The sequence below is a fragment of the Apodemus sylvaticus genome, chromosome 10, assembly GCF_947179515.1.
Source record: "Apodemus sylvaticus chromosome 10, mApoSyl1.1, whole genome shotgun sequence".
Taxonomy (NCBI): Eukaryota; Metazoa; Chordata; class Mammalia; order Rodentia; family Muridae; genus Apodemus; species Apodemus sylvaticus.
Genome location: NC_067481.1, coordinates 7080066 through 7096882, shown reverse-complemented (window position 1 = coordinate 7096882; position 16817 = coordinate 7080066). Strand labels below are relative to the sequence as shown.

Genomic DNA, 16817 nt, shown 5'->3' with positions numbered 1-16817 from the left:
CAGGGGCTCACTATGTAAATAGGTTAGGCTCACATCTGCCTTAGCCTTGAGCGCAGTGCTGGGACTGCAGGTGAGCACCACTCAGCCCGACCCCATACAGGAATCTTTTTAAGAAGAATCTTCCGTGGGTGGTCTCTATCTGCTGGCCAACCTCTTCCGGATGTCAGCTGGGTGCCCACCACCTCCATCACTACCACTATCATGGCCAAGGTGGCAAGCCCAGAGCGCAAGAAACCTGGCGGAACTCAAGTCGTGAGAGCAGCGAAGGCTGGCGGACCACGAGGAAGTGCGCACCACGAGGAAGTGCGCACCGGAAGCGGTCCTGGGAGGAGAACATGGCGGCCGCCTGGGGCCTACGCTGGGGCCTGAGCCGAACTGGAACCTTGTTGCTCCCGCCGCCCGCGTGCTGTGCTCGCCGGGCTCTGCACAGACAGGTAGACGGCGCAAGCTTCCAGAGCATCTACAGCCTGGACAAACTTTACCCCGAGTCCAAGGGCGTGGAAACCGCCTGGAAGGTCCCGGTGAGCCGAGAAAGGCGGGACGGAAAGGGCGGTTCTTCTCGCTGCTAGGTGACGCGAGGAAGCCAGCCGGGCAGCGTGGAACCTTAAGGTTGCCCCGGGAGGAACTGGTCGTCCTAGCAACGGGAGGGGGGCAGGGGGCGGAGGCTGGAACTGTTGGGTGTGAAACCTCGCGGCCCTGGGAGAGAGCCCTCCCCATACGCGTCTTTCAAGATCACCAGCTTTTCCACGCTTGCTGCCCGGTCCTCAGGCTCACATTCTATGGGAAGATGTGCATTATGGACCCTAAAAGTGGACAGTAAAAGCTGAGGTCCGCAAGTTGGAACGTTGCCCAGTCTTTTGCCCCTAGTAACATAAAGATCGATGTTTAGCCTGCTGCGTGTAATCACACTGTGTGGGGCTTGAGCAGAAAAGAGGACATCTATTGAGCTGCACCCATAGGATTGAAAAAACATCGAGTATTTTCAGTCATTCACTCGCACCTCATTCAGCAGACTTCTCTTGAGAGCATGCTGTTAGCACAGTGCAAATTTGGGGCAGACTGTAGTAAAACAGAAATCCTAAGGCTTAGGAGCTCGGCGCCAGACAAAAATAAATGAATAAGCCCAACACTGCTTATGATACGTTAGAGATAATCAGACCCAGAAGGAAGAGGCGAAGCTAGAGATACAGTTGTAGGTTTGTTGTTTGTTTTGACAAAGGATCTCATATGACCTAGGCTAGCCTCGAACTTGCTACGTAGCTGTGGGTGGCTATGAGCTCCTGAGCCTTTCACCTTCATCCCCCAAATGTGAGGATTACTGGCATGTGTCACTATACTGGCCTATTTGTTTGTTGTGAGAAAGGCTCTTTAAAAGCCCTGGCTGATTGATCTCTAATTACAGTGATCCTCCTGCCTCTCAAGTACTGAGATTACAGGTACATACCAACAAACCCGGCTTAGAGTTGAAGTTTTTAAGTAGAGTGATCTGGGAAAGCCTGGAAGTGGGGCACAGTGGCCCTCATCTGTAACCCAGCACTTGAGGCAGAGGCAGGAAAATTGGCTCAGGGCCAGGCTGGATTATATGAGACCTTGTCACATACAAAGACCTAGAAGGAGGAAAAAAGGAGAATACTCGAGAGGCAAGTGTCCCAAGCAGAGCAGGTACAACCACTTCAGAACAGGAGCATGCTGAACAAGTGTGGCTGAGCAGGGCAGTCTGCTGAAGGGACGCTAAAGAGAGAAGTGGGTGTGGCCAGGAATGGAATGGCACAACTTAGTTTTACAAGATTGACTGTTACACAGTGTTGCAGACAGTAGCCCGGAGAATGGCAGTAGCTAGAAGGCGAGTGAGGAGATTGCAGTAGCACAGGCAAGACAGGATGTGCAATAGGGGCCTTGCAGGTGATTAGATCCTAGGCATCTTTTGAAGAAAGTCTATAGGATTCGCTACTGGGTTGGAAGTGAAGTGAGAACAAGCAGAGTCTGTGGGACTGGAGTTGAACAAAGAGGTTTACTGGAGCCCAAAAGTTGGGGGTCACCTCTATAGGTGGCATTTCCATCAGCTTAGAAGGATGGAATATTTGGGGGGGGGGAAGAGAGAGACTTCAGTGGCACATCAGAGTTTCAGCCATCATAGGTGCCTGTAAAGGAATATTCAGAGATGGCCTGAAGAGGCCAGAGGAAACCTGGGGAGGGTGACTTAGCACAGAGGCGGAGTCTTCAGAGAGAGCGGCATGAGCAGAGTGAGGAGCCCACCCCCAGCCCCAGTTCTAGAGATAAGTGATAAAGGCATGGAGAGGTGCAGATGGACACACCTCCTTGGAAGCCAGAGGAGCCCCTGGGGCGGTACTTGTTGGACTTTGCCGTCCCGAGGAGGGTACTGCTGCTGAATGAAGAGCGGGGTGAGGAGGAGCCTGACACGAGGCGCTAGCTCAGTCTGTCACCAGCCCTCCAGGCAGGTGAACCAGGACCTACCTGTCCAGGGCAGACTGCTCTGCTGCAGGCTTCCTGTGGGCACCAGAAGGAACAGGCGGCCCACTAGGATGGTTGTGCCAGGTTGGCAGAGAGGATTGGTGTGTATGTGTTCTCTGTCTCATCCACCCCTTCCCCACAAGGCAGGCCAATGGGAGCACCCAGCAGTAGCTGAAGGCAGGACAGGGACAGCTGGAGGCTTGAGCTCCATCTGCTAGAGGAGGCTTCAGAGGCAGCGCCTGAGTCGGGACGGGCTTGACAGCAAGATTTGGAGGCCTGAAAACAATAGTGCATAGCTTCCTAAAAGTGTTTATTAAATTTAGTGTGTGTGAGTATGAGTGTGTGTGTGAGTGTACGAGTGTACACGAGTGTGTGAGTGTACGAACGGGTGAGTATATGTGTGCATGCCCATGCATTTCAGTGTGCATGTGTGTTTATAAGCGTGTAAGTCAGGGGATGACTCAGGAATTGGCTCTTCCTTTCCACCATGCTGATCCCAGGGAAGCCACAGGTGGACTCGGGTTGTCAGGCTTGACTTTTAGAAAGTTCAGCCCAAAATATATAACATTTGACTTGTAGCTTTATATTGTTATTCAAGTGGCTTCATTCTTTAACAGTATGTATATCACATTACAGGAGCATGCTAAACAAGCCAACAGTGACATCCCTCTAGGTAAGTAATTTTTCTTGAAAGTCAGACATTTTAGGCTAGGTCTCTAACTCAGTGGTAGTACTTGTCTAGCATGAGAGAGGCCCTGGGGTCAGCCCCAAGCACCACACGCGCGCTTGCGCACGCGCACCCGCACACACACAAATAGCCATTTGCCAAATTTCTTATCGGTTCCTTCTAGATCTCTCCAGACCTATGAAAGACCAGCTGTGCGTGTGGAAGGAGACCCTGCAGCATAGCTTAGATAGCGGATAAAGAGTGTGAGGCGACATCTGTGGACTGCACTGCTCACCACATGTGATGGCTCGATGTGAATCTGTCTTCATGATATAATGCTTGAGTCATGTGGGAAGAGGGAAGGTCCAGGAGTGTGGACAAGCCACCCTGTGTGCTTCTCATACGACTGAGTCTGTATCTCTCTATTTCCATAGTCCTGTCGGTAGCTAGATACGTATCCAAAAAGACATAAGAACCTGTGTATCGGGCTGGATGTGGCTGAACTAAAAACAACAAAATGTTGTTAGAGTGAGAGGTCTTCAGAGAACAAAAGAAAGACTTAGGTGCAGTTGAAACACTGCACACTCAGGAGATGTAGGCAGGAGGATAGCTGTAAGTTTGAGGCCATGCTATATGGTAAGTTCCATGCCAGCTGAACTTTGGTTTGAAATCCTATCTAAAAAGAAAAAAGAAAAAAAAAAGGAAAGGAAAGGAAACTGGGCGGCTAGGGGACAGATGTCAGAGGCTCCCCCACTGAATAATTTTAGAATTCTCTGTCAAAGCTTGGTGAGGTGGTACATGCTTCTAATTCCATCACTTGAAAAATGAAGGCAGGAGGATCTGGAGTTCAAGGCCAGCCTTGGCTCGCTAACAAGTTCAAGAACAGCTTGAGCTATCTATGAGACCCTGTCTTAGGACAAACAAACTATAAATTCTGTACTTGGCAGACAGAGACAGGGTTTCACAGATGTGGCCAAGAAAGCATTGAGCTCCTCCAACAGCCTGGGTTCTTTCTGAGTCATGTTCTTACTATGTAACCCAGGCTAGCTTGGAATTCACTCCATAGCCCAGGCTGTCTCATAAAGTCCTCCTACCTCAGTTGACCATCTTTCCCAGCATGGATCTCTTTAAAATCAAAAGGTATATGGATCTTCTGGGCTGTGGAACAGAGGATAGGCAAAGATGTGTCTCTCCATGGTCCTTGTTTATAGTGACATGGAAACAGACTCCAACACAGGCATAGGACACCCAGTGGCCACAGAGCCAAGGTGCTGTTGCACGGAGGCAGACCTGGACTCTGCAGCTGTCAGTGGGGTGCCAGTGGAGAGAGAGTCAGGAAGCCTCTCCACAGGCCTGGAGGCCAAGGAAGTGCCTCCTCACAGTCTCTGGGAAAACAGGCATTCTGCTCAGGGAGCAGCAGGTGCCTCTCCTGGCCTCCTGAGCTTGCTGGAGGATCACACAGCATTCTCTTTCAGCAGACTCAGCTGCAGCCAGCATGACCCACATGTTAAATGCAAGGTTGCTAGGTTCCAGAGTACAGCCATTCCCCTGCAATACCAGGGACCTGTATTATCTAGTCAGAACAAGGTTTAACTAGCTTTCCCAAGGAGAGAGATCTGGGAGGTAGTCTCAAGATGCCACTTCCTGCCATTGAGGTGCCACAGACTTTAATACCCAAACTACTGTAGTTCACCCACTCGTGTTCTCACAGTTCCCTGCTTCTGGTCTTCCCTACCCAGACACTTTCAAGGCTTTTGCATGAGCTATAGAAATGGGAGAAAGGAATCTCATCTTTCTGTTTAAAAATAAACAAGACAGGCATTGGTGGGACAGGCTTTTAGTTCCAGTACTTGGGGGGTCAAGACTGGTGGATCTCTGAGTTCGAGGCCAGCCTGGTCTATAAAGTGAGCTCCAGGACTGCCAGGGCTACATAGAAAAATCCTATCTCAAAAACCCAAACAAGGGAGCAAGCGAGATGGCTCAGTAGTTAAGAGTGCTGATTGCTCTTCCAGAGTTCCCGAGTTCAATTCCTAGCAACCACATGGTGTCTCACCACCATCTGTAATGAGATCTGATGCCCTCTTCTGGAGTGTAAGCGGACAGCGACAGTTTACTCTTATACAAAACAAACAAGCAACAAGCTGTGGATATATAGTTAGTGGCCACACTGACTGCGCTCAGGTTCAGAGCTCCCTCACTGAAGGTCTGTCCACACAACCAGAAACAATACCGCTAGCCCCTGTCTGACTGGCTGTGTAGTCTAAGTCTGCCTCCACAGTTCCCTCCCGCAGCTCCAAGTGGCAACGCTACAGGGACCACGCCTCCCCCCCCCCCCCCCACCTCCACTGCCCTCCAGCTTCTAGTCCATATCCTCCATGAACTGTGTGAAACTAAGTCTGTCCTAAGCTTGAGCCTCTGAAAGAGTCTTCACTTTCAAACAAACAGACAAACAGAGCAGAAGGATTTGTTAAAATGTGCTAGACTTGGGTCATAATTTTACTTCTCCCGCCCTGGGAGGCCGTGGGCAGTCAGTTGTCCTGATTTTAGTTTTGACATCTGTGAATACTGTCCAGCTTTACTGATCTGTAGTGTGTGTGTGTGTGTGGGGGGGGGGGGGGTAATAGTCACGGTGACTTACTTAGCAGTCTACACGTTTGGCTACGGGGGAATCCTCATGTGTGTATCTTTTTATTTCACAGATCGGTTAAACATATCCTACTGTCGGAGCAGCGGTCCTGGGGGGCAGAACGTTAACAAAGGTACTGGCACCTTGTGGCTTTAAGGGAACTCAGCAACTCTGTGTCCACATTCCTGTGGAATAAAGGGGTTTTTCTGCTCAGCTCACACACCTCCAGCTTATAATAATCCTTTCTACTCTTCTGAATGTGCCCGATTGTCTGCTTCTCAGCTGCGATTGCTAAGACTAGGGTCGGGTTGCTAAGACTAGGATGGTTTTTGAGGGTAAACAGAGAATTCACAGCATGGGAGCGCAGCCTGCTCTGGTCCCTGGAGAACAGGTTCCTTTTGCTCCTGAGAAACCCATCCCCCTACTCTTTTCAGAGTCCAGTAAAGCTCCTATGAGGAACCTTGGAAATTTGCATCCTAGCAGAATTTGCAAACTAGATGTTTTACACTGAGGAGCCTCCTTAGCCTTGCAGGCTTGTCACGTGGCCGGTTTGACCCAGGCTAGAAGGCTCCTGGTGGGTGGTTAGCTGCCCTTGGCTTCAGGACTGTTCCTGAGGCCTGTGCACTGTGCCTTCCTAAGAGTCTCAGGATCGACGCTCTTCCCTCCCCATCCACAGTGAATTCCAAGGCTGAAGTAAGGTTTCACTTGGCCAGCGCAGACTGGATTGCAGAGCCTGTGCGCCAGAAGATTGCCCTCATGGTACCTACCCGCTTTCTGTCCCTGTGCATCCCTGGGGTGGGAATAGGCTCGTGGGCCTTTCGGGTTTTCCTTATTTTCCTCCTTGGCAGCATAAAAATAAGATCAACAAGGCAGGAGAGCTGGTACTTACCTCCGAGAGCAGCCGATATCAATTCCGCAATCTGGCAGAATGCCTACAGAAAATTCGAGACATGATTGCCAAGGCCAGCGAGATGCCCAAGGAGCCATCCAAAGAAGATGCTCAGCTGCAGAGACTCAGGTACAGAAGCACCCGGGCAGCAAGCGGGCTCGTAGGGACCAGGGCTGGGCGAGCAGGTGAGAGGGCACGGGAGTCCAGAAGCCTCCGGCAGGGGCTGCTAGGCCCAGGTACATCTAAGGTGCTGAGGGGCGAGGGGCGGCCAGGCCCAGGTACATCTGGCTTCTGATGACGCTGAGGGACTTCGCGCTCCCTTGGCTCCCAGCGTTGAAAAGCACTGGTTGCACACATGGCCTTGTTGCTGTCCTTTTGTTTTCAGGATTGAAAAGATGAATCGGGAGAGGCTGCGACAGAAAAGACTAAACGCCGCCATAAAGATGAGCAGAAGGACAACTGTGGACTGAAGTCACCCACCCTGCTGGCAGAGTCGAGCGAGCGCCAGGGAGCTCAGCAGAGAGCCGACACCGCGGGAGACGTTCTGATTAATTGGAACCCTGCCAGAATATTCCTTTGGAGGGAAGGCTGCCGGTCACCCAGGACAGCCCCTTCCGTTATCCACCTCATGAATTGCTGGCCGCAATAAACTTCTAAGCACAGGAGCCGTTTCTCAGAGAGCTTTGCACAGGGCTCCTGCCTTTCAGTGTAAACCACCTTACAACTGAGCACAACAGCAGCAGAGGCGATGGGTCGGTCCACAGGGAGCACACACTTAGGTTAGGAAGGCCGCGGTGGGCGAGCGGGCCTTTGAGCTGGACCTTCAGAAAGAGAAACTGCACAGTGGGATGGGAGGAAGCTGGTGCAGGAGGGAACCGGGAAGCCAGGAATGCCTGATGACAGATTGTACGGGAGACCCTTGAGAGGAGCGCCAGGCAGGTAGGCACGGAAGAGCCCTGAGATGCATTGAGCGCCATCCCTAGGCCAGAAGTTCAGGGGTTATTTACTTACTGTATAGCGGGTGGATGTGTGTGTGGCGCGCACATATGCACTCACACAGAGGTTAGAGAGGAACTAGAGTCACTTCTTCCTCTCTGGGGATGGAATTCAAGCCTCAGGCTTAAGAGCAAAGCTCTTCACCTGCCCAGCCATTTCACTCTCTCTAGTTTATTAGTATCAGGTGAGCTATGCATGTCTGGCGGACAGAGGACAACTCGTGGGAGTCGGCCCTCATCCTCCGCCATATAGGTTCCAAGGACCAATCAGGCTTGGCCACAAGCACCTTTAACTGCTGAACCATATCACCAGCCCCTGAAGGTTGTTTATTATACCTCCCCCCAGCCCCCAAATGTATTTATTTTAAAAACCAAAAATGAAAGTCCTAGTAAGGACCCTGCTGCCCAGACTGCCATGAGTGTGATCCCTGGTACCTCATGGTAGGAGAGAACTGACTCGGGAGAGGTGGTCTCTGACCCCCACAGGCTCCGTGGAACATTCATGTGCACACACAAATATAACTTAGTTTTTCTTGATCAGATAAGCTTTGCCCAAACCAGAATTTGGATTCCACTTTAGCTTGAAAATTGAGCGTCATTAGTGTCAGGCAGGGGTCAGTCAAACTATAGGAGGGTTCTGGCATGCAAGAGAATCCATGTCTGAAATTTAATACCTCCAAGTTGATATGAGCTGTCACTGGACTTGAGTCGGGGGTTATAACAATAAATTCCATTGTTAAGCTTGTTAGCAGTTCCCCAGGTCATGCTGATCCCAACGGCTCCTCCTTCACAGCTCCCCACAATTGTCCAATCTCCACATTGCTCCAAATGCTTTCAAACTTCAGCTTTGGCTCCAAGCATGTGCTGCCCCCCCCCCCCGCCCCGCCCCTTGCAGCGTTTAGTGAAGTCAGCATTGAGAAACAGCAGGGAATTGTTAGGATTAACTACAGGGACCAATTAGTCCACATGGATAAGACATTCATTAAACAAATGCTTCCTGCGCTCAGTTATATAAAAACCATCCGTCCCCTCTCAAGCCTCAGCCCTTTCCCAGAACCTCTACAGCTGCCACGAAGCCATTGCTAAGCTATACCTCCCAGACTGCTCAGCGCTTCCATTCCCTCGGGGCTAAGTGCGTTTTAACATTACAACTTCTGGTCTGTCCTTCTCTCTTCCCGACCCTTTGACGCCTCCCCCCCCCCAGGAAATTTGACCAGGGCAAAGCTTATCTGATCAAGAAAAACTAAGTTATATTTGTGTGTGCACATGAATGTTCCACGGAGCCTGTGGGGGTCAGAGACCACCTCTCCCGAGTCAGTTCTCTCCTACCATGAGGTACCAGGGATCACACTCACGGCAGTCTGGGCAGCAGGGTCCTTACTAGGACTTTCATTTTTGGTTTTTAAAATGAATACATTTGGGGGCTGGGGGGAGGTATTGTATTGAATATTTGCAAGGACGTATGTAGTGTCTGAATGTTTCCATCCTTACTGGAAGGATCGGGAAGATTTTTCAGTGCGCATGTTTCAATACTGTCAGTCTCATAACTGGTATTTGTCGTTCTTTCTTGTTTCACTGCCAGTTCTTTAGAGGTGTACCAAGGGACAAAATAGCGCTGGGGGCGGGGTAAGGGGTAGAAAATTGACGCCCCGGAAACATTCACGCATTCCGCGTCCGGATGAGCAGGCGACCTCACGGCGCCCCCTAGGCTTTACCCTGTGCCCGCTGTGAGGCTGGATAGCTCCGGCGTTTTAGTTTCTCGCTGGGGCAACAACCAAAAAAATGCTTTTCAGTCGGAGCAGTCAGAGGTACAGTTGAAAGCCCATTAGGATGGAAAAGGCGAGAGCCACGTGCCGTGAGCCCCAGTGGCCTAATGGATAAGGCACTGGCCTCCTAAGCCAGGGATTGTGGGTTCGAGTCCCACCTGGGGTAAAAGGTGGCATTTGGTTTGTTTTTTGATCTTCTTAAGAAGAATGGAGGCCACAGTAACTTCAAGACTGTGGGACGCGCATGCTCGGGTTGGGGAGGGCCTTGAAGTACTAGGGTGCAAACCACAGGCACTCAGCGTAACCTTGTGGAGTAGCTCACAGACCGAGCTACTAGTCATTTGGGGGGAAATGAGCGCGCGACTCTGTCTCCAAAATTAAGAGAGGACCACCCCAGGTGGGACTCGAACCCACAATCCCTGGCTTAGGAGGCCAGTGCCTTATCCATTAGGCCACTGGGGCGCGATAAAAAGCAATGTTCACGTGGTCTGTGATAGCGCAACGTGCTGACGTGACCAACCCTATCCCGGAACAGTGACGGAGCAGCTCCGCTCCGGCTGGGGAACCTGACACAGATATCTCGCCGACCCGGAGAAAAGCCGGACGACGACGCCATGCATCGAGGAGTGCTGTGAGACGGGAAGAGGGTCGCAATCCAACCCGCGGGCTGAGCAGAGAGGATTCAAACTGAGCCGAAGTCGGATGAGCTCCCCGCCAAGCTACGTAGCTGCGCCGCCCAAGCGGCAGCTTCCAAGCGCCGCCGCTCGGACGTTACAGATGCCACCGACGTCACCCATCGTCGGTTGTAGGAGCAGCTGCTGCACTTCATCAAATAATACGTTCCGGTGAAGCCACTAGGTTAGGTAGACCGCGTGGCCTAATGGATAAGGCGTCTGACTTCGGATCAGAAGATTGAGGGTTCGAGTCCCTTCGTGGTCGAAATGTTTTCATCCCTCTTAATGAGAAAAAGACCAGCACCCAGGTGATAGACCATTTGTCTTTCAAGACCTTCTGTTGTGGTTCAATTAATTCCCTTTTAAGAGTTGAATTATAGCTGGGTGGTCCCAGCACTTGGGAGGCAAAGACAGACGGATCTCAGAGTTCGAGGCCAGCTTGGTCTACAGAGTGAGTTCCAGGACGGCCAGGGCTACACAGAGAAAGCCAAAAAAGGTCCAGAAGTTCTAGTGCCCTAATGTCTAAGACACGGAAAAAGGGATTTGGGGTTCAGAGTACTAGTGGACGGCAATTGTTTGCTGTTGATTGTTCTAGATATACTTTTGTGATATCCATGGCCACTCCTGAGTGCTGGGATTGTAGGCGTGTGTCACCATGCCTAGTTTGCGGGCTTAAATCATATATTTATGTGTCTATTTAGCCCTTGAATGAAACAATCCACCAGGGGAAAATGTCCAACTTCAGTCTCTCCCACTGTGCTGTTCCAGCAAGAGAATATACCTGTGGATGCCTCCCAGTCAGCCTGGGGCGCCGAGCAGGGGAGAGCAGCTCACATTGCGCACGCTCCGCGCTTCCATACACAGCCCTACAACCCTCAATGCGATGGAGGGGAAGGGTGGCAAGGTTAGGGGCAGGCCACAGTAAGGCCTGCACGGCCAAGGCCAGAAGGTGTCACCAGGGGTGGGGGCAAAGGCATGGCTTCCAAAGGTTGGCAAAGGTCTGTATTTTAACAGTTGATTCCTTCATAAAAATACATACATCCACCAATGTCCTCCATTTCCTGCTTCAGTATAAGTTTCTTTAGCAAAAGATTTGTTTGCAGAAAGGGCTGGCCTCAAATTCAGAAATCCACCTGCCTCTGCCTCCTTAGTGCTAGGGCTAGAGTTCACCCAAACACTTGGTTGTTTTGTTGTTTCTTTTCTTGGAAGTGCAAGAGCAATAGTTTCTATAGTTTTCTGAGGCAAGAACATTTAAGACAGATAAAACAATAAATACAATATCCCCTAAAGTGGATTTCCCCCATTGGACAGGAGGTAGCAGAGGTCTGTCCCCCGGAACTCACAGATGCTCACATGTAGCTATGCCTTTAACAACAGGAGAGCACCACACTGAGTTACCCCCAAGTCACGGCACTGGCACCCCACTGAGGAGCATTGGTTTCTTCACCCTGCCCCCACCTTGTAGACAGGACAGACTGACACTCAGCCAGCCCTGCTGATCCTTGTGGCCTCCCTCCCTCATGCTCTCCCTACAGGATTTAAGCTACAGCAGGTGAGACAGGGTGCTTAGACATTTAGAACCTTCCCAGACGACTGACATCATTCTCACTACGATCCTGATGCTTGTGAGAGCAGGAGACTCCCAAGACTGAGAAATTGTGCACTGGTCACAGGAGGTGAGGGGTGAGCTAGGGCTGTCTCTCCCCCTCCTAAACTGGTCACAGGTGGGGGCGGGGGGAGAGGACACACGTGAGAGAGCAGAGGACAATCTGCAAAAACTACCCTCCTCACGGCATGGTCTTAGGCTCTGCTGTTTAAGTGCCAGCGGCCCGGACGCCTCACAACTAGTTTCCTTGTCTGCCCCTTAGACCACTGGCCCACAAAACGCCTGGTGGGGCCGCCTCAGAAGGGTTTATCTACTTAAAGATGACAGCCAGCACTATGTAAATGTTTTATTTCATGTCACCCAGGGCTCCGTCCTGGGCTGCTTCATAGGTTCTCGATGGGCTGGTGGGGCCAGTACGGGTACTTCTTCTTGTCCAGCTTGGTTTCTGGGAAGATCTCATTCAAGTCATCAATGGTCATCTGGTCAAAGGGAATTATGTTCTTCATTTTCTCCAGCTACAAAGAACAGAAACCTGTTAGCTATAGGAAATCGGCAAGGCCACTGAGACCAAAATAAGAATCCAAGGAAGGTCGATGCCATGTGGTGCCAGAGCCAACGGTCACAGAAGGAGACCATGGCTCCTCCTCACCTGCTTTTCATACTCCTGGACCCTGAGCTGAGATGCAGCCACGAACTCCGCACAGTTCTTCACCTTTAAGAGAAAGAAGAAACTGTCCTGACCCCTGAGCATGGGGGGGCTCAGGTCTGATCCTTTCCTGCTGCCATCCACAGAAGAGCACGGCTGGCCCAGTCCTCAATGCTTTTGTTGAGGACCGGCAACACCTCTCAGCATCCACAGAGCAGTCAGGCAGGAAAGCAGCAGCAGCTTAGGACTGTCACTGAACAGTTGTGATGTCACCCTCCCCACCCCCACCCTGCCGGGTTCCAATATTGGCATGAGGTATTTTCAGACCAGTAGGAATTTGAGTGCTGAATGGTTATGTTCTACAACTGATGTCCTGTTCTCGACAGGCCTGTTGGGTGTCAGGTGGCAGCGAGACAGACCTATTTACAGAGCTGCCATTAAAACATGTGTTCACTGGCCACGCCGCCAGACCTGGGCTTGCTGCCTTCTATCCAGTGTTGTTTTCAGGTTCGTTTCCGTGGCTGCATTCAGCAGCTCCAGCCCTCTTGGTTCGCTCGCTTCCATCTTTAGTTTAATTTACTATCCCCCCTTGCCACTCAGAATTAAGGAAACTGCGGGACCTGGCCATAGTGGCGCGTGCCTATAACCCCCACACTTGGGAGGCTGAGGCCGGAGGAGCACCATGAGTCTGGGGTCAACCAAGGTTACATAGTGAGACCTTACAATAAAACAAACAAAAACCAAGAAAATTTTGGAGGGGAAAGAAACAAAAACAAATAACTAAGCAAAACAAGCACAAAAATGCCGGCCCCCTACTTACATCCTCCTTCTCCTCCTTGTCCACCAGCTCCGAGTATTTATCCTCAGGCACAGGGATCTTCAGGGCATTATACTATAAACAAGGACAGAGACCACACTCTTGTAGCCCAGGAGCCAGAAGGCTGAAAGTCTCTGCTTCTTTCAGGCCCCATGGAAACTTCCTATGATCTCTGGTGGCAAGACTTGGAAGGCCTTCTCAGCCCATCGATCACCCCAGCACCCTCCCTCCCACAAGTCCTTATCACACCCAGCATGGCTTTGTTTCCGCCATCTCAAAAGGGTCACTACGCTTTATAATAGACCCTTAGCATCTTGGGGGTCTAAGAAATTCTTTTTTCCACACACAACCCTCGAGGGATGACTAGCAGGAATAGTATTTGCATTATGAAGTAGCAATGATCGTTAAGAAGACTATTTAGTATTACAACCATGGCATTATATGCTAAGCCACACAGAGCACAGAACAGGTCTTCTAGAAGCATCTTCAAATAATAAGCAAATGAACTCTGGATACCAAGACATTATATATTACTGTACTTAGTGTAGGTATCAAAAGAACACAGGTCACTGATGGGGCTGGAGAGACAGCTCAGCAGTTTCGTGCACTGGCTGCTCTTCCAGAGGACCCGGGTTCAATTCCCAGCACCTATAGGGCAGAGCTCAGAACAGCCTGTAGCTCTAACTCTGCTGCATCTGGTACCTCGTCAAGCTGCTTCTTCTGGCCCCAGCCATGTAAGTGATGCACAGAAATATATGCAGGAGAAACACCCATAAACATGAACTTCATCTTTTTAGTAGAAGTTGTTAGAAAAGGGCCAGGGGGGAAAGAAGGGAACTGTTGGTTTATAAAAAGGAGGCAGGAAAGTGACTAACGGTGAACTCGGGATGAGAGCTCGCCCGGGCAGTCCTTCGGCTCCTGGGAGCAAGGCCACCTGTACTGCCGAGTGACTGAACCCTGATTCTCCACAGGTGCACACTAAATCCACCCCAGGACCTTTAGCCAAACCCACTTCGCCACCACCACCACCACCCCTTACAGGACAGAGCTTTAGTTAGTTATCTGAAGACTCACCTTCCTTTCGAAATCATCCACCAAGCCAGCCTTGGCCACATTGGCTCTGTAGTAAGCCCAGTCAATTGGTGGTGGTTTCTCGGTCACAGCAGCCAACCTGCTCATATGGAAAAGTAAGTCAGGACTTGTATTCAGGACTGGAGTGAGCGACAGATGCTACTCACACAGCTATCTCCTCATTCCTTACACACTGAAGTGTCAAGCACACTTTTCTCTGGAGGGCCACCACCAAAATGCTAAATGCTTTCCTTGGCAAAACCTATAGTTTCATTCCTCTTGTCAGACTATTAGAAGTGCCCAGCTAGGGCTGGCAAGATGGCCAAGTGGGTAAATGTGCTGCTAAACTTGGGGACTGTGTTCAATACCCAAGACTCACACAGCTGGGGGCAGAGAGCCAACCCCACGAAGTTTTTGGGTTTTTTGTTTGTTTGTTTTTGGTTTGTTTTATTTTGTCTGGTTTTTCAAGACAGGGTTTTTCTGTGTAGCCCTGGCTGTCCTGGAACTCACTCTGTAGACCAGGCTGTCCTCAAACTCAGAAATCCGCCTGCCTCTGCCTCCCAAGTGCTGGGATTAAAGGCATGCGCCACCGCTGCCCGGCGAGTTTTCTTTTGATATGGCCCACATGCAGCAGCAGATGCAAACTCACATACTTACTAAATATTAAGTAGATGTGATAAATGTCAAAACATTGCTTCTAGGTTCAGTGACAAGGATGGAGGACTCCTCTTCACAACATACTGACCTGGTGTGCAGAGTCTCGCTCCAGGACTTCAGGGCGTTTCCTATTGCCTTCTGGTTTGAGGGCATGATCTCCACAAAAGATACCCAATCAATGGTTTTTAGAGCAAGTTTACGCCCAGCCATCTTGGGATGCTAGAAAACAAAACAGTTCGGATTAAACAGCGCCTCTGCAGAGAGCCCCTGAAGGAGACCATTCCGGAGAAATCCAAGTCGGTACGAGACGGATGAGCATTCGATGGGTACATGCAACAGATAAAAGAGTTAGGATTTAAACCAGAAAAGGGGGCCAGGGATGTAGCTAGCTATCAGAACGCTTGCCTGGCGTGGACAAAGCCCTGGGTTCCCTCTCCAGCACCAGACACACTGAGGTAGAGGCAGAGAATCAAAGGTTCAGGCCACATATATATGAGAGCCTGCCTCAATACGTCAATGAGGCTGTACAACACAGAATCTATGTTTCCTCCTACTCGGCTGCCCTTCTTCTACCTCAGCCCATTTCTACTTTTTGCTCTTGGCAAACACTGCTAAAGGAAGTCATACACTGCCCAAAAGCTGAATAAATAACGATGTTTTGGCCAATGATTCTCCACCATACGGAAATTTTAACACAGCAAATCTAGCAAGGCTTCAAAAAGCACAGTCAAAATTTCCACATCTGCAAATTAAGGGAAAGAGCTGTTAAAAATAGTGAAACTGTAGGCATCAATTTGCCCTGGCTTTATAGAGTTCAGGGGCTCCTGACTTCATAGCCACGTCATCCTGTCCACAGCACACATATCTTGCACTTTCAGAGGCATTTTTACACAAATGATACTGTGAAAAGAAAGTGACTGGAATTGCCTTGAAACTAGAACAAGATACAGAAAACAACTACAGACAGAGCTAACGGAAAAGTGGAAACTGTCTGCACACGTTGAGTGGGAGATACCTTCCAAAGGATCAACATTGTCAAATGTGGTCCTTCTTTCTGTCTTCCCTCCCTCCCCCCCCTCCCTCTTCCTTCCTTCAGTACAGCTTACGTCCCTAGGGGGTCAGAGGCTAAGACAGTTGTCAAGTGATGCCAGAGAACAAAGTGGACTTTAAGCACGGGAGAAAGCAGGAGTCATAGACTTTTAGTTATCTGGTTAATCTCTAGCGCTGATGGTTTCTCAGACAAATTAGCCAGCCTGCTCTTTTGGAAACAGGTCATGAGCATAGAGAAAGAACAATAGTTATTCGATCAATTGGTAAACCTCACCAGGAATCCTAAAGTCCTCCATTAGGAGGGAGGGACATAGCATTGAAGTCGGCTGGGTGTCTTGGCCTCTCTAAAAGTTACCACCATGGCTATGTGACGTTTCCCCAACCCCTAAACTCCACTCCAGAGACCGCCACACAGTGTGAGACAATCGTTTGTGGCAACATCTAAATCAATGGTGATTGGCCAAGTCATTGCCAGGCCCCAGGCTCGCCCGCGGGAAGGCGAATAGGGCAAAGCAGTGACCTCGGGGGTTCTGCCAGCGGGGCGACTCGAAAGCCCGACGTCCTCCGGGGAGCTGGGACAAGTGTCGAAGCGAGGTCTGGAATACAATACAAAAGAGTTCGTGGAGATCCGACCCAATACCTCTAACTCCACTCACCTTCACCGACCCCCGGCGGAGCGCAGTCTCCTGCAGGAAGGAACGGAAGTGTGTTGCCGGAAGTTCTCCCTTTGACCAATCCGAAAGCGCAATAGGCGGGTGTGATTTCACACATCAGCCAATGAGCATGGAGTCACGTTCAGGAAGTCCCGCCCTGAAAGGCGGGCGCGGCGCCTGCGCCATCAGGGTCTCCGCTAGTTGGGGGCGCCCCCGTCCCTTTCTCCT

The 16817-nt window shown here is 50.6% G+C and overlaps 2 protein-coding genes and 3 non-coding genes across 6 annotated transcripts; 3 read left to right on the top strand and 2 right to left on the bottom strand.

Annotated features, from left to right (window-relative positions):
* The first annotated feature begins 309 nt into the window (after nucleotides 1-309).
* On the top strand, nucleotides 310-7319 carry Mrpl58 (mitochondrial ribosomal protein L58). 2 transcript variants are annotated; one of them, XM_052196885.1, is made up of 6 exons: nucleotides 310-434; nucleotides 3109-3145; nucleotides 5839-5898; nucleotides 6442-6524; nucleotides 6614-6783; nucleotides 7040-7319. In XM_052196885.1, the coding sequence occupies exons 1-6, from the start codon at nucleotides 336-338 to the stop codon at nucleotides 7122-7124; spliced, it is 534 nt and encodes a 177-aa protein (XP_052052845.1). In that variant the 5' UTR covers nucleotides 310-335; the 3' UTR covers nucleotides 7125-7319. The 2 variants fall into 2 exon arrangements, with proteins under 2 accessions (XP_052052845.1, XP_052052844.1); XM_052196884.1 differs by having other exon boundaries at nucleotides 310-521.
* A 2189-nt stretch (nucleotides 7320-9508) lies between these two features.
* Trnar-ccu (transfer RNA arginine (anticodon CCU)) lies at nucleotides 9509-9581 on the top strand. Its single transcript has one exon. It is a non-coding gene; the product is annotated as a tRNA-Arg (tRNA).
* Nucleotides 9582-9804: 223 nt separating this feature from the next.
* Trnar-ccu (transfer RNA arginine (anticodon CCU)) lies at nucleotides 9805-9877 on the bottom strand. The gene has a single exon. It is a non-coding gene; the product is annotated as a tRNA-Arg (tRNA).
* Nucleotides 9878-10281: 404 nt separating this feature from the next.
* Nucleotides 10282-10354, top strand: Trnar-ucg (transfer RNA arginine (anticodon UCG)). Its single transcript has one exon. It is a non-coding gene; the product is annotated as a tRNA-Arg (tRNA).
* A 1672-nt stretch (nucleotides 10355-12026) lies between these two features.
* On the bottom strand, nucleotides 12027-16709 carry Atp5pd (ATP synthase peripheral stalk subunit d). The gene is made up of 6 exons (XM_052195384.1): nucleotides 16593-16709; nucleotides 14975-15105; nucleotides 14233-14329; nucleotides 13162-13233; nucleotides 12345-12407; nucleotides 12027-12210 (listed from the first exon to the last, which is right to left on the bottom strand). The coding sequence occupies exons 2-6, from the start codon at nucleotides 15094-15096 to the stop codon at nucleotides 12079-12081; spliced, it is 486 nt and encodes a 161-aa protein (XP_052051344.1). The 5' UTR covers nucleotides 15097-15105; nucleotides 16593-16709; the 3' UTR covers nucleotides 12027-12078.
* Nucleotides 16710-16817: the final 108 nt, after the last annotated feature.

Bases quoted from the DNA above. Each gene is read 5' to 3' on its own strand.
- Mrpl58 (XM_052196884.1), top strand. From the start codon at position 336: ATGGCGGCCGCCTGGGGCCTACGCTGGGGCCTGAGCCGAACTGGAACC. The intron at 3,146-5,838 runs GTAAGTAATTTT...TTTATTTCACAG, and splicing joins CAACAGTGACATCCCTCTAG to ATCGGTTAAACATATCCTAC. The intron at 6,784-7,039 runs GTACAGAAGCAC...TTTTGTTTTCAG, and splicing joins GCTCAGCTGCAGAGACTCAG to GATTGAAAAGATGAATCGGG.
- Atp5pd (XM_052195384.1), bottom strand. From the start codon at position 15,096: ATGGCTGGGCGTAAACTTGCTCTAAAAACCATTGATTGGGTATCTTTT. The intron at 14,330-14,974 runs GTCAGTATGTTG...CCATATGAGCAG, and splicing joins AGCGAGACTCTGCACACCAG to GTTGGCTGCTGTGACCGAGA. The intron at 12,408-13,161 runs GTAAGTAGGGGG...TTTCTCTTAAAG, and splicing joins ACAAGGAGGAGAAGGAGGAT to GTGAAGAACTGTGCGGAGTT.